Source organism: Taudactylus pleione, unplaced genomic scaffold, assembly GCF_031769625.1.
Source record: "Taudactylus pleione unplaced genomic scaffold, aTauple2 ptg000041l, whole genome shotgun sequence".
NCBI lineage: Eukaryota > Metazoa > Chordata > Amphibia > Anura > Myobatrachidae > Taudactylus > Taudactylus pleione.
In genome coordinates, this window is record NW_028284443.1 from 12,872,561 (window position 1) to 12,894,767 (window position 22,207).

Below are 22,207 nucleotides of genomic sequence, written 5' to 3' on the forward strand. Positions count from 1 at the left end.
CTTCATAGCAAAGGGGGTGATTACATATGCACACGGCAATTTTCAGAAGTTTATTTATAATGATTCTTTTTTATATATAATTTTCTCATTTCACTTCACCAAATGAGACTATTTTGTGCAGATCCATCACATGAAATTCAGATTAAAAAAAAATTACAGGTTGTATTGTAACAAAAAAGGTAAAAAGCCAAGGGGGTGAATACTTTTGCAAGGCACTGTATGTATATATATATATATATATATATATATATGTTTACATTTTGCACTGCTACAATATACTGCATAATCACCTGTAGCTTCTTACACCCATCTGACCATACATGATAGAATCCATGAGACACCATATTCTAAAACTGCTACCTGGTGAATATTATCCCTAATAGATCACACTGTCACAGTTGCATGGTGTCTGCTCCCAACATTGCAAAAACTGGCCTTCTTCTTACCCAGATTGCAGGAGATACTGAGGAGCAAGTTATTGGTGGGGGTCATTTGGACACTATATTTACACATAACCTACAGTAGGTAGATCTCAGGGAGTTCTCTCTCTGCAACATTCCCCAGGACTGTCTCAAAACCCAAAAGTTATGGGATCATAACTTAAGTCAGGGCTCAGATGGATGTTTGGAGTAATATCATCTGTTATTCATGATTTTACTGGATTGGTGAAGGACACACTTGTTGACAGAGATTTCATAAGGGAGAGAGGTGTGAGGTTGATGACGTCCTTCTAAGATTCTTTGGTAAGGACTGAAAGTGGAAACGCCATTGAGCTGTATTTTGCCATTAACCATTTCCAAACATGTCTCATGCAATTTGTTGTGATTTGCAGACATCTGTGGTATGCTGAGTTCTTTTAATACAAGCTGAAACAGAATAAGGTTTGGATCAAGACAGGAGCAGAATCACTAACTGGTCTAACTGATATATATGAATGATTATATATATATATATATATATATAAATATATATATATATATATGTATTAGGGGTGAGCGGTTACGGATTTCTGAAATCCGAGCCCCCCGATCCGAGGCCGATCCGAGTCAGACTCGACTTTTCTCGCATGACTCGGATCTGAAATCGAGGCAAAACGTCATCATCCCGCCTTTCGGGTCTCGCGGGTTTTGGATTCTATATATTACCCGCGTCGGCGCCATTTTCTCACTCGACTGTGGACAGTGAAGAGGGAGGATGGGAGTTAGGGCTGGCTGGGCTTTGTAGTGTAGTGTAGTGTAGTGCAGTGTAGTGTTGTGCTGTGCTGTGCTGCGCTGCTGTTGTCCATAGGGGCTGTGTCCACTCCTCCAAAGTCCATAGGGGCTGGCTGGACTGTGTTGTGCAGTCAGTTGTCCATAGGGGCTGTGTCCACTCCAAAGTCCTGTGCAGTGTCCCAGTCCTAAAGGGGTGCTGTAGTGTTGTCCAGGGGGTGCTCTGTCCATCAGGGGTGCTCCCCCCAAGTGCAAAAAAAATATATATTTTTTTTTCTGTGTTTGTGAATTGTGTGCACAGTAGCTGCACGTGCATCAACAAAGTAGTGCCAAGCGTGCGCCTGTGTCATAAGTAAAGGGCCGGCTGGCTTGACCGTTAAAGGGTGCTGTAACCCCCAAAGTGCACTCCAAACAAAATAAAAAATATTTTCTGTGTTTGTGAATTGTGTGCACTGTGGCTGCACGTGCATCAACAAAGGTGCAGCGCCAAGCATGCGAATATGTCCCATTAGTAAAGGGCCGGCTGGCTTGTCCGTTAAAGGGTGCTGTAACCCCCAAAGTACACTCCAAACAAAAAAAATATATATTTTCTGTGTTTGTGAATTGTGTGCACTGTAGCCGCACGTGCATCAACAAAGTAGTGCCAAGCGTGCGCCTGTGTCATAAGTAAAGGGCCGTCTGGCTTGACCATTAAAGGGTGCTGTAACCCCCAGAGTGCACTCCAAACAAAATAAAAAATATTTTCTGTGTTTGTGAATTGTGTGCACTGTGGCTGCACGTGCATCAACAAAGGAGCAGCGCCAAGCGTGCGCCTGTGTCCCATTAGTAAAGGGCTGGCTGGCTTGTCCGTTAAAGGGTGCTGTAACCCCCAAAGTACACTCCAAACAAAATAAAAAAATATTTTCTGTGTTTGTGAATTGTGTGCACTGTGGCCGCACGTGCATCAACAAAGGAGCAGCGCCAAGTGTGCGCCTGTGTCTCATAAGTAAAGGGCCGGCTTGCTTGTCCATTAAAGGGTGCTGTAACCCCCAAAGTACACTCCAAACAAAATAAAAAAATATTTTCTGTGTTTGTGAATTGTGTGCACTGTGGCTGCACGTGCATCAACAAAGGAGCAGTGCCAAGCGTGCGCCTGTGTCCCATAAGTAAAGAGCCGGCTGGCTTGTCCTTTAAAGGGTGCTGTGACCCCCAAAGTACACTCCACAAACAAAATAAAAAAATATTTTCTGTGTTTGTGAATTGTGTGCACTGTGGCTGCACGTGCATCAACAAAGGAGCAGTGCCAAGCGTGCGCCTGTGTCCCATAAGTAAAGGGCCAGCTGGCTTGTCCGTTAAAGGGTGCTGTAACCCCCAAAGTACACTCCAAACAACAAAAAACATTTTTTTCTGTGTTTGTGAATTGTGTGCACTGTAGCCGCACGTGCATCAACAAAGTAGTGCCAAGCGTACGCCTGTGTCATAAGTAAAGGGCCGTCTGGCTTGCCTGTTAAAGGGTGCTGTAACCCCCAAAGTACACTCCAAACAAAATAAAAAAATATTTTCTGTTTGTGAATTGTGTGCACTGTGGCTGCACATGCATCAACAAAGGAGCAGCGCCAAGCGTGCGCCTGTGTCCCATAAGTAAAGAGCCGGCTGGCTCATTTCTTAAAGGGTGGTGTAACCCACAAAGTACACTACTCTCCAGCAAAAATAAAAAAAATATTTTCTGTGTTTGTGTGCTCCTTAGCCGCACGTATATATCAAATCGATATAACATAAATGGAGGACCAAACTTTCTCAGATAAAAATAAAATAGAGAAAGATCAAGAACCACTTCCTCCTAGTGCTGAAGCTGCTCCCACTAGTCATGACATAGACGATAACATGCCATCAACGTCGTCTGCCAAGGCCGATGCCCAATGTCATAGTAGTGGGCACATACAATCCCAAATGGCAAAGTTCAGGAAAATGACCTTGAAAAAAACATTTAAATCATCTGAAGAGAAACGTAAACTTGCCAATATGCCATTTACGACACGGAGTGGCAAGGAATGGATAAGGTCTTTCCCTATGTTCATGACTAGTGGTTCAGCTTCACATGACAATGGAAGCCCTCCTCCCACTAAAAAAATCAAACGAGTTAAGCTGGCAAAAGCACAGCAAAGAACTGTGCGTTCTAAGAAGATATCACACATCCCCAAGGAGAGTCCAAGTGTGGTGGCGGTTGCGATGCCTGACCTTCCCAGCACTGGACGGAAAGAGGTGGCTCTTTCCACCATTTGCACGCCCCCTGCAAGTGCTGAAAAGAGCACCCACAGTCCACTTGCTGATATGCAAATTGAAGATGTCACTGTTGAAGTACAACAGGATGAGGATACTGGTGTAGCTGGCGCTGAGGGGGAAGTTGGCGAGGAGGATTCTGATGGTGATGTGGTTTGTTTAAATCAGGCTTCGGGGGAGACAGTTGTTGTCTGTGGGATGAAAAAGCCCATCACGGTCATGCCTGGGCAGAAGACCAAACATTCCACCTCTTTGGTCTGGCAATATTTCTATCCAAATCCGGACAACAACTGTCTTGCCATATGTACCATATGTAAAGGTGAAATAAGTAGGGGTAAAGGACGTTAACCACCTAGGAACATCCTCCCTTATATGGCACCTGCAGCGCGTTCATAAAAAGTTACTGTCTAGTTCAGAAACTTTGGCTAAGACCGTAAGCAGTCCAGGGACACCTAAATCCCGTTGTCCTGTTGTATCCAAGCGCCTGCAAACCACACCGTCAACACCCTCCTCGTCAATTTCCTCCTTAGTCAGGGTCGGAAGTAGTCCTGCAGGCCATGTCTCTGGCATGACTGACTCTCCTATCCGGGATTCCTCCGGAGGATCCTGCATTGCTACGCCTACTGCTGCTGCTGTTGCTGCTGCTGGGAGTCGTTCATCATCCCAGAGAGGAAGTAGGAACACCACTACTTTTACTAAACAATTGACCCTCCAACAGTCCTTAGCGAGGAGGATGAAGTACGACAGCAGTCATCCTGAAGCAAAACGTATAACTGAGGCCTTGACTGCTATGTTGGTATTAGACGTGCGTCCGGTATCTGCCATTAGTGCAGTGGGATTTAGACAATTGATGGAGGTAGTGTGTCCCCGGTTCCAAATCCCGTCTAGATTCCACTTCACTAGGCAGGCGATACCGAGACTGTACAGAAACATCAGAAAAAGTGTCCTCAGTGTCCTGAAAAATGCGGTTGTACCCAATGTCCACTTAACCACGGACATGTGGACAAGTGGAACAGGGCAGACTAAGGACTATATGACTGTGACAGCGCACTGGGTAGATGTATCACCTTACGCAGCAACAACAGCAGCGTCACCAGTAGCAGCATCTCAGAAACGCCAGCTCGTTCCAAGGCAGGCTACGCTGTGTATCACTGGTTTTAGTAAGAGGCACACCGCCGACAACCTCTTAGAGAAACTGAGGGAAATCATCGCCCAGTGGCTTACCCCACTTAGACTCTCCTGGGGATTTGTGATATCTGACAACGCCACCAATATTGTGCGGGCATTACATCTTGGAAAATTCCATCATGTCCCATTTTTTGCACACAATAAACTTGGTGGTGCAGAATTCTCTGAAAAGCGACAGGGGCGTGCAGGAGACGCTTTGGGTGGCCCGAAAAATTTCTGGCCACTTTCGCCATTCAGCGACTGCGTGCCGAAGACTGGAGCGCCAGCAAACACTCTTGAACCTGCCCTGCCATCACCTGAAGCAAGAGGTTGTGACGTGGTGGAACTCAACCCTCTATATGCTTCAGAGGATAGAGGAGCAGCAAAAGGCCATTCAAGCCTATACATCCACCTATGACATAGGCAAAGGAGGGGGTATGCACCTGACTCAAGCGCAGTGGAGAATGATTTCCGTGTTGTGCAAGGTTCTCCAACCCTTCGAACTTGCCACACGTGAAGTCAGTTCAGACACTGCCAGCTTGAGTCAGGTCATTCCTCTCATCAGGCTTTTGCAGAAGCAGCTGGAGAAAGTGAAGGAGGAGCTAAGACGGAGCGATTCCGCTCAGCTTGTGGGACTTGTGGATGAAGCCCTTCATTCGCTTTGCCAGGATTCCAGGGTGGTCAGTCTGTTGAAATCAGACCACTAAATTTTGGCCACCGTGCTCGATCCTAGGTTTAAAGCCTATGTGGTGCCTCTCTTTCCGGCCGACACAAGCCTGCAGAGGTGCAAAGACCTGCTGGTGAAAACACTGTCAGCTGAATCGGAACGTGACACGTCAACAGCTCCTTCTTCATTTTCTCCCGCAACTGGGGCTGCCAGGAAAAAACTTAGGTATCCTAAGCAACCCGCTGGCGGTGATGCAGGGCAGGCAGGACCAAGTTTGGACATCTGGTCCGGACTGAAGGACCTGGCAACAATTTCTGACATGTCTACTGTCACTGCATATGATACTGTCACCATTGACAGAATGGTGGAGGATTACATCGGAGACAGCATCCAAGTAGGCATGTCAGACAGTCCGTACCTGTACTGGAAGGAAAAAGAGGCAATTTGGAGGCCCCTGTACAAACTGGCTCTATTTTACCTGAGTTGCCCCCCCTCCAGTGTGTACTCCGAAAGAGTGTTTAGTGTAGCCGGGAACCTTGTCAGCGAAAGGCGTAGGAGGCTGCTTCCACAAAATGTGGAGAAGATGATGTTCATAAAAATGAATTACCAACTCTTCCAGGGAGACCAGCCTCCAGAACGTACAGAGGGACCTGTGGTGGTGGATTCCAGTGGGGACGAGTTAATAGTCTGTGAGGATGAGGATGTACACAACACTGAAGAGGGTGAGGAATTGGTGGATGAGGAGGATGAGGACGACATCTTGCCTCCGTAGAGCCAGTTTGTGCAGGGACAGATTAATTGCCAGCTTGTTTTGTGGGGGCCCAAACGAACCAATCATTTCAGCCACAGTCGTGTGGCAGACCCTGGCGCTGAAATGATTGGTTTGTTAAAGTGTGCATGTCCTGTTTATACAACATAATAGTGGGTGGGAGGGCCCAAGGACAATTCCATCTTGCACCTCTTATTTTTCTTTGCATTATGTACAGTTTGGGGCCTAGTTTTTCAAACTGCCATCCTGTCTGCCACTGCATTGCCACTCCTAGATGGGCCACGTGTTTGTGCCGCCCACTCGTGTCGCTTAGCATAGCCTTTTGGACATAAAAACACTATTGTGAGGTGTTCAGAATAGACTGGAAATGAGTGGAAATTAAGGTTATTGAGGTTAATAATAGCATAGGAGCAGAAAAGCCAACACATTCTGTGATTTTAGCTGTTTTTATTCTTTTTAAAAAAAAAATACAGATCCAAAACACAAAACCCAGCACCCAAAACACGGAAGGGTGGTTTTGGCAAAACCAATCCAGATCCAAAACACGAAGAAAGATCCAGATCCAAAACCAAAACACGAAAAGTGGCCGGTACACACCCCTAATATATATCCCAGCATCTCCTGGCCTCTCCTATCTTTTCCCTGGCCCTTCCCCATGAAGCCATGGCCCTTTTTTGGGTGCATTATGTCCCTTTGAAAAATGATGGGGGCGCCAAAGCTCTTTCTGGCACAGAGCACCAAAAAGTCTTGATACGGCTCTGATATATATATATATATATATATCTAAAATCTCAGCTGAATTGCTCACATTCTGGTGTAATCAGCCCTCTCCAGGGGAGGCTGGACTGCAACCTGTGCGTTCTGCATTAGCAGTGGCGGTGTGGAGTTCCAGGTTTTCACATTTACACAGTCCCAGCTGGAATAATCACTGGAGCACAGGAAGGGTTTAAAACTCTCACACACCTGATGCTTCTTGCTCCTGGTACTGGATAAGCTGGCCAGGCGATAGGCCAGGGGGTGATGGTTAGTATTAGGGTGCCAGGACCTGAAAGGTCCACAGATATTGTAACTGCTGACTGTTAAGCACAAGGAGTGTTGGGACATTTACTTTTATATTTATTTGCTTATTTTCTGTTATGTGCATGTGTGTATCCAGGCCTATGCTCCCGTATACTAAGGTGCAGTGTTTGCTGCATTTAAAAGCCACTGCTTCACCAAGTTCCAGCCTGTCTCGAGTCCTCATTTCTATACCTCATGTCACAACATATATATACTATATTCATTCATAAAATATATGTGTGTGGTGAATTTCGGGTGTTGGAGGAGTCGAATCAGTGTTTGTAGAAAACCAACATTGGATTTATTAGACTTAAAGCATAGCTATATATGTATGTGTATATATATATATATATATATACACCTTCTAGCACAGTCATAATACCCTAGAGCAAATCCTTGTTTTGTTCCTGTGCCTTCTTTAATAAGTGAAATTGAACAGACTGGCTGGGCCTGAGGGTCAATGTGGTATGCTTATGTCATTTCACTTCATAATTCTCAAAGTACTGTAAAACATGTTGTTTTTATTTACAGAACAGTTTTCTCAATGATTCATGCAGTGTATAATTCAATACATTTCTTGTTACTTTAGGCCGAGTAGTTGAAGACCATGAAACTTTGGTGGATCTCGGTATCACACCTCATGGAACGATCCAGCTGGACATGCAGTCATTGGATCCTGAAAACTATCCAATCAAGGCTATGAAATTTCAGCATGAATACAGCATGCCAGATGTCATAACAGTTAGGGTTCAAACAGGTTTGGCAAATAGTTTCAGACCAGTGTAGTTTAATTTGTCATCCAATAATGTTACAAAGTATTACTATTTTCCATTGATCAACATTTTTTCAAAATGTTCATAGTGTGTTTTTAATTAAGTTCTTTTTGTCATATGTATGTGTGCATGACTTTATATCTTAGATGTGATTTTAGAGGTGTCGTGCTCAAACCTAGAGAGGGTATTGCTTTATATTTCCTAATTTACCAAGTAAGAAATGGCAGCACGAGATAACAACAGCATGACTTCCATAGTACTGTGTATCCTGGACAAGACATTATATTGTGACCATTGTTTCTTATTTTACTGTTACTGTTATGTGTTTGCTTAGGAGAAGAAACCTATCAGGATATAGCAGTGGAAATTGAAAGGCTGAATTATCGTAAACCATATCTGGGTGGATATCGCCATAAAGCTACCGGTGTAGTGTTCCATCATGCCGGAACACAGACTGTACCCAAGAAGAGACCAGATAAAGGAGTTGTTGTGTTCTGTAGAGATACGCAGGTATCTATTATTTGTTGATTGATTTACTTTAAATTCTAAATTGTAACTTATAAAATGTATTATGCAGGACTATAAATGAATACATATGTATACAATGTTTCAATTAGACAATGCTACAATAAGAGAGACATGTCCATTGTAGAAGCATAGTGTATTAGTAGTTTTACTGTGTCCTCTTAGCAGGGTAGGACTAGCCAAGAGAACTTCATTCATTTTATAATTTTTTGGTATCCTTTCATCATTCCAGTGATCCAATTCATGGGCCCCCCCGTTGTTCAGAGGGCCCATGAATCACTCCAATAATACTTCAGGGCCCACCGCTTGATATATAAAAGTGAACTGCTGTAAAACTCTCTACAGTCATGTCCAACACTTCCTCTCAATCCTGCATGAGTCATGTCGTCTCTCTGACTTTCTCTGATAATGGGCTTCTTTTCCTTTAGACTGTATTTGAGAAGAACAAGATCCAACAGTCAAGCAATACAATGTCCACACAAATGACAAAAATTGGTTGCTATGTAGCAAATATGACAGATAAACTTTTACAGCCCACAAAGTATGTGACAGCCGATGAATTTCATGCAAGAAGATTGAAAGCCGTAAGTAATGAAATGTGCATTTCTTATCTAGCCATCAGTAGTATGGAAGATTTAGTGTGGGTTTAGCGTATAATGCAAATAGTTCCTTAGGGGTCATTGATATGTACTAGTCTTTTGTGTACTGCTACTCATCTAAAAAAAGAGTGCACAAAGGGCCTGATTCAACAAGGATCGCAACTGCGATTATGCACGCAATCAGGTGATTGTTGCGATGTGCGCATGCGTATACATCGCAGTGCGCATCCACGAACACTCCACTGCAATCGCAGTCACTACACATACCCATTGCAGAGTACCATTTGGGGTGGTGACATGGGGGTGGTCGGTGAAACGCAGGCGTGGTAGTGCCTTTGAACGCCATTGCAGGAGTGTGCATAAATTATCCACTGTGATGCCGTACGCAGCTTGTGTACTCACAGCGTGCGACAAGGTTAGCAATTCCTGAGTAAGGTCAGAGCTTGTGCAAGTGCGCGTGAGGCTGCGATTGTACTCGTTGTTACTGATGGTTTCGCAGTCTTGCTAAGTATTACGGATGTGTGTAAGGTAAGGTGGGCGTGCTTATGTTCTGCTATGGCGTGGTGATCACAGTGGATTAGCATACTATCACAGTGAGACTGCATTCGTAATCGCTATTGCAGTCGCGATCCGTAATGAATCAGGCCCATAGTCAGTATCTAAGCACCAGAAGTTGTAGAATACATTATTGTATAGTTATATGAACTCAGCGCCTGATTCAGAGATGTACGCTATTCTGATATTTATGCAGTCTTCTGACACAGACTTCCTGGCCTCGGCTACGCAGCTGTGAGAGCCAATCTAAGTAACCTCGATGGTCTCGCAGACGATCTGATGCTGCATCATAGGACACAGCACTCAGATCTGCAATGCTGTCAGATGGCTTTTCTCCTTAGGATCCTCCTGTGGCATTAGTATATGTTAGCATCGCTGCTGTATCCAAAGATACAAGAGCAATGTGAACTGGATCCATCTCTGAATTAGGCCCTGAGTGAAAATAAAAAAGGGTAAAATTGTAATACATTTATTTCTTTCATATTCATTTTTATTGTGTTCTTATATATTGTTTTCCTATACAATAAAGACATATGTATTCCAGTTATTTATACCCCTTTTCCACTGGCCAAAATATCCGGGTTATTGCCATGTCAGCCCAGGTAGAGGCTCTGTGGAAAAGGGTCCTAGGAAAAATCCTGGGTCGATTAAGTCGGCATTTCTTCCCATGTCGCGAGAAGGGTTCTACACAGGTAAAACCCAGATCTCGCTCAGTGTAAATGGGTAACCGGGGTCATCCGACCTGGGACCCTTTCACAGCAATGCTAATTGGCTGAAACCTGAGCTGTCTGTGACAGTTGTCACCGTGGTGGGAGAGATTACAGCCTCCCCGTATGGTCCGGACTGTTCAGGTTTTTACCTCAATGTTGCTTCATATGGGGAGGCTGTAATCTCTCCCTGCCCGCTTTCCCGGTGACAGCTGTTCCATCACACAGCCTCCCGAAAGGACACCTACCCCCAAAGGACCTCCTCTCCTGGTTGACAGACCGCTCTGGTCTGGCGTTCAGGGGAGAGCTGGAGTTTCCAATGCTTGGTGATGACTACATCTCCAAGTGCCGGCACTGCACCCGTGTGCAGTGTAGACGGCACTGCTCCGGGATATTCCGGGTTTGCGCCGCAGTGGGAACGGGGTAAATCCCGGGTTTGACCCGGCTTGGAACCGTGTCGATTGGACATTCCATTTCTGAAGTTGTGCCGACATTTAACATATGTCAATCTACGGTATCACCGGGAATAACTCATCGAAGGCATTACCACTCACCATGGAAAGCGCAGTGGACGACCACAGTGCTTAATGATCGTGACCAGCAGCGTCTGGACAAAATTGTCCATGGTAACAGACAAATGACACTGGCTCAAATCACATCCACATTCAATGCAGGAGGTACCAGACCAATATCCAGCAGGTCAGTGCAGCGTTCTTTAGCATTCCCTGTTAACATTACAACACCAGAGACAGCGCCTCACCTGGGCTGGTGACGTTGCTAATTGGACCATGGAGGACTGGAAACATGTGGCGTGGTCTGATGAGTCATGAATCCAGTCGTTTCTGGCTGATGGCAAGATTCGGGTTTGGTGCAGACCCCATGAGGCCATGGACCCCAGATGTCAAAAAAGGCACCATGCAGGCTGGAGGTGGTTCCATAATGGTGTTGAGTGTGTTCACGTGGCAATGGTTGGGTCCGTTGGTCTGCCTGAGCACGTCATCAACTGGTAACTGTTACTTTGCATAGCTTGTTGACCATTTGCAACCCTTCATGGACTTTATGTACTCCCACATGATGGAATATTCCAGCAAGATAATGCACCTTGTAATCGCTCCAAAGTTGTCCAGAATTGGTTCTAGGAGCATTCTGGAAAGTCCCAACGAATGGTGTGTCCACCACGTTCACCTAACATGAACCCAATGGAGAATTTATGGGACGTAGTGGAGAGGTCCATTTTCACCCAAGATCCTGCACCTACAAATATCAGGGAATTGTGGGAAACTATCCAGACGGCATGGGTAAACATCTCTCCAAAGGTCTTCCGTCCACTTGTGGAATCGATGCCACATCGAGTTGCTGCACTTTGCTGGGCTAGAGGGGGTCCTACACGATGCTATTCATCTTTGTCTGTAAGTAGCCCATTGTTCATCAATACAGGGCATTTAGGGCAATGTTTATATGAGACTACCAAAATAAATGATTTATCTTCTAACATTATAGATTCTGATTTAACATTTAATATTTGTTTGCACAAATATTAGGTGTATTTCTAATTCTCACCTCGTGATCTTTTGCACTTTTTTTAATCTCCAATTCTAATAGTGTGCTTTTTCTTTACCATATTAAATAGCTGCCCTTTGAGGCACTGAATAATTAGATACATATTTTACACTCTAAAGACATGATAAATGGAACAAGTATTCAATTCTAATTTGTGGTATTGTATCATCTTATTAGGTGATAGTAATACAGACTTACTTTCGCCGCTGCCATGCCAAAAGAGTTGTGGAGCAACTGAGAGAAGAGAAAAGGCTGAGGACGGAATGGGAGGAAAGGGATGAATTCAGGAAGAAAAAAGAGAAAGAAGAAAGGCTGAGGAAAGAGTATGAGCGTAGAATGAACCCCAAAACCAAGGAAGATTTTGAGCTGCTCTATCATGCTCTTGAATGTAGGTGATCGTACTATATTGTGTATCTCTAGCTTCAACACACACGTATAGTATAACCTGTACATAAATAGAAAAAGACCTTAGGAGCTCGTGCTTAGTTGGATGAAATGTGCATCTGAATACTGTGTAAAATGCGCCCCTAAAAAAGATGCCTTTAGCTTATCTTGAAGAGCTGGTAATATTACTGTATAAGATTAGTGCAGTTCAGCAAGAGTAGTATATCTGCAGGCCTGCCATAATTTCAGCCTCCCAATGCAAGCAAGTGGCAGGTGTGGTCATGTCCCTTTGTAAATATTGTGCCTCCTGCGCCACTGGAAGGGGTTCCACCATCTTGTGGGTGTGGCTGTGCATCTCCAACAAGCCCAGGCCTATCCTAGCCCCCTATTAGCACTCCTGCATATGCACCTCTTACTCCAGGAATGAACAGTAGTATATCCACCTGGTCTATACCAGAAGATGAGGCTTCACAGTATTGGTAGTAAATGCTAAAATTACAATATACAATTCTCTATCTATGTCTGCACAGTGTTATTCAAAAATAATAAAGTTGCATTAACAATGTAAAAGGAAATTATAACTAATAGAAAATTAAAATACTAATGAAGGGCCTGTTTCTGAGCTGTATGCAAATCTAATGGTTTACAGTATGTACATTTCCGATGGTGTGATAACTGCGCATGTGCAGATCTCGTTCTGATAGATCGCATGCAGTGCTCCCAGCATTTCTGAGGCTCGTCGAGGTCAGTGTCTGCATCTTGTGGTGCAGCTTCACTGGCCCCGGCAGCTTGAACACACTGGCCATCCTGAGTAAACTGAGGGTTACTCTGATGGCCGATGTTCATGCAGATGATCCGATGCTGCGCCTTCTGTGGCACTAGCATATTATTGCACAGCCGCTGAGTACAAAGTCGCAGTTGCTGTGCAATAGCGTCCATATCTGAAGCAGGCACTAAGTTCAAATGAATACATACATCTCTTGCCATCCTCTTTAAAAGATCAAATTGGAATCTACTTTCATGCCGCGGACTGATTGCAGATATAAATGTAATAATGTGTACAGATCGCAGCAGCCACACTGCAGTACTAATAGCTGATGGAATTCAGATGCACTCTCAGAAGTGGCTGCCAGTCATCATCATCACCAGTTTCTATTTTGCACAAGGAGTTGAGCATCCGGAAGTGTCCACCTCCAGACAAGTGCATATGCATCTTTATCAGGGTCAGTTTGGGATGCTTTTTGTTTGAACACGCCCTTGCTGTACTTATCCCTCACTTACATGCCCCCTCCTATCTCCATCCTACCTCTGTAAACACAAGGAGTACATTCCAGTTGCAATAGGTACAGGTGTGTGTGGGGACGTGCAAGTCCAACTGTACAGGTGACCTCAGAACTGTATTTTGCCAATCATTTAGTGTAGTACATGGATAAGGAAATCATAGCAGAGAACCATCTAGACTTTTTTGTAATTAAATCCTATATGCTAAAGTCAATATTTATATAGCAGGTTGTGGGTTAATATATGAAAACACCAATGTAAAGTTCCACTGTCGGCATTGGACCCCCATATGTGGTGTGTATGCTCCTTGACATTGAGTCTATCAGTGTCTGGAACAGTGCACAATTTTTGCACAAGAAAGTCAGTCATCTGATTCTGGTTGATTGTGCTGGAAAACACAGACTCCGGCATTGTTCCTAAGTATCCTATAAATGGCCATGTGCATTCAGTTCTGGTGACTGAGAAGACATGACCTATAGATAACTGGTCTCATCTAACCATTGAGCAATCACAGGTGTTCTGTGGGTTGAGGCATTGTTATCCCGGGCAACAACCCTGCCATCAGGATAGAATGGCTGCTATGTTCTACCTGTGTGCATATCTTTGTGTGTGTGTGTGTGTGTGCATTTAGAGCCCTTTGCTGTTGGAAACAAACACCCAGGACCATGGGCGTAACTACCATAGGTGCAAAGGGAGCAGCTGCTATGGGGACTAGAGCTTAGAGGGGGGGGCATCTTACTTGTCAAAGTTACATGTGTTATATACATTTTTCACCATTGGGTGGTACATAGAGACCCTTACAAACTTTTGTTATGGGGCCTTCAAATACCTAGTTATGCCCCTGCCCAGGACTGTAGAGGTTTATAGGGTGGCACCACAAGTACACATTTCCCTTTGTTGTACATATCTTACTATCTCCCAGATGAAAAGTATGGATTGCAATTATGTTGGACTCTTTAGATGCAGGACTACACTGCTATCATTCATAGGAAATGTGAAGCACCATTTGTATGATTTTCTTCCTAAACAGCAATTTAAACCTTACTTACTGAGTCTATTAGGCCATAGACTCATATAAACTAAAACTGCACAACAGTGGAGGGTTGGCAACATTTGCCTTGGGATAGCTCACTTGTTAGTGGCCATAAATTAGGGGCACTTATTTTTGCATTTATCATTTCTGGAAATTATTTCAGAGGTAACAATTTTTAATGAACAATTGGCAGAAAAATGCTGGCTGTACACATCACCTCTTCTAGAGCCTTATGGCGGGTTATATTGTTGTACTGCTGGTTCTGTATATTAGTGCACTTACTGAAGGTCTGAAAGGTGCTGTTCCTGTCACTTGATGTCAGGCTTATGGTGCATACACACGGCACGATCTGTACCACCAACGACTTGAAAGATATATCTTTTAGTGAAGTCATCCAGGACATCTCTGAACAGGCAAAGTTGACGATATCGGCCAAGTTGGCCTGCATGCATGGACGATGAAAGATATCTTTATCGTTCATTCGGGAACGCGCATCGTTGGTCGTTGTCAGGTTGGGGACTGCAAAAAAGTAAACGATGTGAACGATAATGATATGAACGATATCGTTATCGTTCATATCGTTTATGAAAGTTGTACCATGTGTACGCACCATAAATCTGCAAAAGCAAGAGTTGCCCAAGGCAGTTATCCGTTCACCCACTTTAGTAGCCCTTTCTGCAGAACAACCATTTTTGAATTCTCCTTTCTTCAGTGTGCCTTTACAGTCCATGGTATGAGTTGGAAAGGCGGTATGATTCATTCCAATCTGTGATTAACAGCTGTAAGGTTGTTATTTGAAGTGCAAAAAGATGTTAACGTTCAGTGGAGAACTTATTAAAAAAATATGTCACAGTACAGCTGTAAGATTAGCTTTTGTAATAATGTTATATTGACATTTTCCTGCTTCCAAAATTTCTACTTTGAAAAGGCCATGTTCTTTATTTTCCCTACTATATCATGTTCACAATAAATAATGAAAAACAACATGCCCTTACAAACAACATACACCATGGAACCAGCAGGTCTGGGTACACCATCATGGAGTAGACTTGATAATATGCTTTGAATGTGCAAAAATGCAGAAAATATAGAGCTTGCCCAGCATCACCTGCCACAGTTTGTGGTAGGATTTTATTTTCGTCATATAACTATGCCCATTGTTTTTACCTTTTGTGTGTTTTTGAATATAATTTTAATGCTTCTTATTTTACAAAGTGTAATTATGTGCATTCTTTTAAGTATGGAGGAAAGAAGAGGTGGAGCGCATTAACCAGACGTATACTGGTGCTGAAAGAAAAGCAGCTCTCTGTGCTCTTCTGGACCAGGAGACACAGCTGATCGGCTCCATTGGCCGGCACAAAATAGATGCGGGTGAAGAGAACCATGTGAAAGCTATACAGTCTCTCCTGAACAAGGTCTGTAGTGTCTTAAGTTTGCATTACAATAACAAGTATTATATTGATTGTTCCATGTCTATGGTTCAGTACTTTCATGGACTGTGCATGTCATGTGATGCTTAATCTTATATTAATGCTGTTACAAAGAAAGGTGTTAATATACAAATTCTAACGTGTTAAAGAAAATGATCTCTAGATATAAATTATTCTTCTATAATTTAAACAAAATATAATATATATGTGAGACTTCAGCAAGACAATGACACATTGATATTAGTACTAGCTGTTGTACACAGCATTCCAGGGAATTTCTCAGTCTGCCCCCTTCCACCCCATCTCTTTTTCCATCCCCCTTTCTCTGTCTCTCCCGCTCTTTCCCTGTCACAATATCTGTTCTCCTTTTCCCCATCTCTCTCCCTCATCTATTTCCCCTCTCCTCTTCTTACTTTCTACAATCTTTCCCTTCTCTCCCTGTCACCCTTTCTCTTGCTCTTTACCCCTCTTATCTCTCTCCCCCTTATTTCTCTCTCTCCCCCTTATTTCTCTTTCTCCCCCTTATCTCTCTCCCCCTTATTTCTCTCTCTCCCCCTTATCTCTCTCTCCCCCTTATTTCTCTCTCTTTCCCCCTTATTTCTCTCTCTCTTCCCCTTATCTCTCTCTCTCTCTCTCTCTCTCTCTCTCTCTCTCTCTCTCCCCCTTATCTCTCTCTCCCCCCCTTATCTCTCTCTCCCCCTTATTTCTCTCTCTCTCCCCCTTATCTCTCTCTCCCCCTTATTTCTCTCTCTCTCCCCCTTATCTCTCTCTCCCCCTTATTTCTCTCTCTCTCCCCCTTATCTCTCTCTCCCCCTTATTTCTCTCTCTCTCTCTCCCCCTTATCTCTCTCCCCCTTATTTCTCTCTCTCTCCCCCTTATCTCTCTCTCTCTCTCTCTCTCCCCCTTATCTCTCTCTCACCCTTATTTCTCTCTCTCCCTCTTCATCTCTTTCTTCTAGAGCCTCTTTTTTCTGTTCTTCTGTAGGTGCATGCACATGTTTGAGCAGCCATGGTGAACTGGACAAACAGCAGTGTTGGCAAAATATTTGGGTAAGTGGGGAAAGTTGGTTAATGTGCTGCCAAAGCTGGCCCATGATAGGTTTTTTCATTATCGCTGGCAGTGGGTGCTCTCAGCAGGGTGCAGGCACACACTGCTGCCTGATTCTCATTGCATCTGGGACATACAGTTTTATAGGATTATATGGTTATACTTATAGGATCACCATAACTATTTTTAGGTATTTGTATATTTGATCCTAATTTTTTTTTTAACTATCAAAAAATTCTTTATAATACTTTAACAAATACTTTTGCTGTTAGGATATTCTTTCCCATGAGCATTGAATTTGCTTGTCATACAGACCTTCCTCACTTAACGACCGAGTTCCGTTCCTACGACTTGGTCATTAAACAAATCGGTCGTTAAGTGAGGACATATAGTGACCGGGAAGTAGCAGGTCCCAGGCTGAGGGTGACATGTGCCTGTGTGTGCCCCACCTCCTCCGAGAGCGTGTTGCTGTCCTTGCAAGGTGTCCTATGTGTCTCACACCACAGCCAGGGCTTCCTCTTGCAGCAGAGTCTGTCTTTTTTTTTTTTTAATCACTGCAAGTCACAGTTAGCTGGTCAGAGCGCCAGTCGTAAGTCCGAATGGTCGCTGAACAGGTAGGTCGCTAAGTGAGGAATGTCTGTACTTTAAGTTACCCAGATGTGGGTTGCTGGAATGCCTATCATCTCTATTTGGCTTTGGTGCAAAATCTATACAGATATTTTAACAGTTTGTCAATGAGAATGTGTGATCTGTTTTTAAAGTAGGGTTCAGGGTTTAATGAAAGGGACGCTATGCGTCCCTGTCATTATCGGTGCTGCTATCTACAAGATAGCAGCGCCAATGTGCTGGGCTATGTATGAACGGTCGTTGGCACTGACCCTTCCAACAGCTGCAGCTATCGATATCGACAGCTGCAGCTGACGTTGCCTATCACCACAGCAGGGAAAACATAGACCCTGCTGCGGGGGCTGCTGGCTCTGGGTGCTGCACGCGGGTTCTTCAATGCTTGCAAGATCCTGCGTATGCCCAGTGGAGCTGGCCGGGAGGTGAGACACAGCGTATGAGCACTAGGCTGGTGCGCTGTGTACTCAGACAGGGATTGCCGGCAGATGAGAAGTTCATTCAGAACTCCATGCCCCACTTCCTCCAATCACTACTCCTCGTTCCTACAGAACTCCATGCCCCACTTCCTCCAATCACTACTCCTCGTTCCTACAGAACTCCATGCCCCACTTCCTCCAATCACTACTCCTCGTTCCTACAGAACTCCATGCCCCACTTCCTCCAGTCACTACTCCTCGTTCCTACAGAACTCCATGCCCCACTTCCTCCATTCACTACTCCTCGTTCCTACAGAACTCCATGCCCCACTTCCTCCAATCACTACTCCTCGTTCCTACAGAACTCCATGCCCCACTTCCTCCAATCACTACTCCTCGTTCCTACAGAACTCCATGCCCCACTTCCTCCAATCACTACTCCTCGTTCCTACAGAACTCCATGCCCCACTTCCTCTAATCACTACTCCTCGTTCCTACAGAACTCCATGCCCCACTTCCTCCAATCACTACTCCTCGTTCCTACAGAACTCCATGCCCCACTTCCTCCAATCACTACTCCTCGTTCCTACAGAACTCCATGCCCCACCTCCTCCAATCACTACTCCTCGTTCCTACAGAACTCCATGCCCCACTTCCTCCAATCACTACTCCTCGTTCCTACAGAACTCTATGCCCCACTTCCTCCAATCACTACTCCTCGTTCCTACAGAACTCTATGCCACACTTCCTCCAGTCACTGCTCCCTGTCCTTACAGAACTCTGTGCCTGACTTTCTCCAGTCACAGCCCCTTGTCCCTACAGAACTCTGTGCCCAACTTCCTCCAGTCACTGCCCCACAATACTATAGAATAGTGCTCTATTTTCTCCAGCCACCGCCACAACAGAACTCTGGGGTAGATAGCAGCACGCATTGTGCTGTTATAACTCTTCCTGCTTTGCCTCATGAACATCTCATCTGCCGAAGTGGGGGAGTGAAAATTCCCCCTCCAGCGATCCCTGCCAGAGCACACAGTGAAGGTACATAACAGCTTACATACAATAAGAGTACTAGGGAAATGTACATGGATAGAAAACTGGATGAAAACTAGAAGCCAGAGCTTAGATATAAATGGGAAATCTACAGTACGGAGGTACTTGTGCACCACAGGAATCATATCTGCTGATGACACTATCCTATATACTGTAGAGCAAGTTAGTAAGTTATTACATAAAGATTTAGAGAAAATGGAAATTGTGTGGAAATGGGAGAGTGTAGTAGCACAAAAAGGAGGTGCTACCAGTTGAGTGCGTTTGCAAATTGTAAAAGACAGAGACACAACGCCTAAAACAGCCTAAGTACATTGACATGTTGATTATAATAACAGGTATATGTCAAAGGTGACTTTATTACAAACATGTTGTTTACAAGGTACTTGTATTGTATATTGTGTATTATCTACTGTGCAAAGGCAGAGAACAGTTTGGCAACAGATGTAGCAGGAAACCAGATTTATCCAGATGAGCTCTATTGAACTTCGCACTTTAGCTCCTTTTAGCAATCCTGCAAAGTATAACAGAATATAGATCATCTTTGTAGATCATAAGCTGTAGTAATTGATTAATGGAGTTAAGTAAATGGGGTTTATATAAATCTGTGTGTATTTGTAACAATTTGGTACATAGATGTCCTTAGGTGACATGTTGTAATTCATAGTTATGTATGGTTGATTATACTATACACCTGTTTTTGCTTTATACAGTCTCACGTATATATTGATTCAAATTATGCTACATTATCAAAGCAACTGGAAAGACAATGTGAGATTTGTTTTGCTCAGAAGCTGAAATAAGTTTTGTGCCAGAAACTATAGTCATTTGTAATAGAGCTGCTGGGCTAGACTGACAATCTAGGTAGCTTTATTCTAACCATACCCAGCATTTCCTGATGTTACACTATATTCCACAATAACAGACAGATACAGTATTTCAGTAATCACAAAATTAACCCTGGCGCCTATTGAGGACCTGTGGTGAGTAGGCTCATGTAGCTGCCAACTTGCAGAATTGGAGATTGCCTTTCTCCAATACAAAAAGAAGACTAAAACAGGGATATACTGCAAAGGCGCTAAAACATCATGAACACTGTATCAGCCAAAATAAATTTATTGAATAGTACACATATATTAGACTATAAGCTCCTAGGAGTAAATAGACAGTAGCACATAACAGTCAGTAAAATCAATACAGTAATGTTAAGAGCATATAGATACAAACTAGTAGCAGAGCATATGTGGAAACAAACTCAATGTGGCTGTTTAAGAGAATACATAGTATCAATGACAATCTTGAATGGAAACTAAGTAAGTCTCTTGTATCCACATGAGAGAGTAAAAAAGAAGCGAGTCTTCCACAAATGTGGATATAATGAAATGGCAATTAGGCTGGAGTAATAATCCTTTAGATCAGGGATTGGGAACCTCAGGCCCGGGGGCCGTATACTGCCCCCGGAATCATTTGGTCTGGCCCTCTGAGCTTTTTTCTGCTAGCCTCATCTGGCTAGCAGGGTGCCTAGAATGGCATCCTGCAGCCAGACTATATGCAGCAGTGCCGCCTGGGGCGTCCTTAGGATGCTTCAGACGGTCCCACCGCTGCCCTTACAGCTCCCCGGAGCATCCTCAGGATGCTCCAGGCATTGCTGTAATCATCGGTGATGTCACACGGAGGATCGTGGCCTGCACTGGGCCCGCGAATAATGTCATATAAATCAACATGGCCCTCGGCAGAAAAAAGGTTCCCCACCCCTGCTTTAGATGTTAGTAGGATAAATTGAACCGGCACACAGGAGAATTCCCTTGGTACTCACTGTGTTGCAGTCCTTAATGATCAGACTCCGGTCTGAGGTTTAGTGACGTAATTCCAGCGTCTGCTGGTCACAGTGTGGTGATCCGGGTCGTGGATAATGGACAAAGGGAGCCAACTCAGGGCGGTCACTGCAATGTGGACACCGGTGGGTTCCCTTAGTACTCACTGTGTTGCGGTCCTTAATGATCAAACTCCGGTCTGAAGTAAAACAAAGTACTCCCAGCGTCTGCTGGTCACAGTGTGGTGAGCCGGGCCGTGAGTAATGAACAAAAGGAGCCAACTCAGGGCAGTCACTGCAATGTGAGTGCCGGTTCCTGTGTAAGTCCTAGACCACGCCGGGTCCGTAAGCAGGGTCTCCATCAGCCTATATGAATGTGCTCCAGCACAGTGAATAATCAGGTGCTCTTGACTGGAGAGCGAATGGAAAGGAAATGCTTCGGACTAGATGGTTCACGATGTTTTAGCGCCTTTGCAGTATATCCCTGTTTTAGATACAGTATTTGAGCCTCCAGCTGTATATGCCTGTGTTAGTGCATAATGTGATCAGGATACGTGAGTTGCTTCTCAGCAAATAAGGGTCAAGCAAAGAGATTTGCTGATTGCAGTAATTTTTATGTGCTTATAGCACAACACAACAAATCAATTCTGTTTAATGTTGTTCTAGTATATAAAGAATGATATTTAGATTAGGTTTATTTTGATTTTATTTTTCATTGTGTGATTATCTATGATTTTGTTTCTTACATAAAGTGCTGTGAACCCAAGAGATGGAAAGCATTTGATGGAAAAATGACTGAGATGGATACTCAATTTACAATCCGCGCCAGAGAGCTGCGTAGCATCTACGCCAGTATTAATACCAAGACCTTCACTAATGATGAGAGGCTTGATGCGCTTTTGACCCTTAAGCATACTGTCAAGGTAATATATATTGCATGCAAAGTTGTTTTGTAGCATTGTTAATATGCCACAGCTCATTTTTTTATTAAGATACACTACCGGTCAAAAAGTTTAGAACACTTGAATTTTTCCATTTTGTATTGAAAGGTAAGCAATTCAAGTCCAGCGAATAATCTGAAATGGTCAGCGGTAATCTGCTAAAGGTTGCATCTCTCTTTTTTTTAAAAGCCATATTGGTAGACTTAGCAGCTAGGCTGAAATGGCAGGCTTGTGTGGGTAGATTGCTGGATGAGCAATGAAAAGTGTATACAGAAATGAAGTAAAAAACAGCCACTCTGCAATGTTATAGCACCATTGTACTCTCTGTGCCCCTTGATTTGCA

At 43.9% G+C, this 22,207-nt stretch overlaps 1 protein-coding gene across 3 annotated transcripts in view; it reads left to right on the forward strand.

The window, feature by feature from the left end:
* The window catches only part of IQUB (IQ motif and ubiquitin domain containing), a 55,227-nt gene that overhangs the window by 7,835 nt on the left and 25,185 nt on the right, over positions 1-22,207 (forward strand). For all 3 annotated transcript variants that reach the window (XM_088456069.1, XM_088456077.1, XM_088456082.1), the window contains exons 4-9: positions 7,719-7,886; positions 8,237-8,412; positions 8,856-9,011; positions 12,026-12,236; positions 15,786-15,961; positions 21,676-21,846. In XM_088456069.1, coding sequence (XP_088312195.1) covers positions 7,719-7,886; positions 8,237-8,412; positions 8,856-9,011; positions 12,026-12,236; positions 15,786-15,961; positions 21,676-21,846 — 1,058 coding nt within the window. The remainder of the gene's footprint in view (positions 1-7,718; positions 7,887-8,236; positions 8,413-8,855; positions 9,012-12,025; positions 12,237-15,785; positions 15,962-21,675; positions 21,847-22,207) is intronic.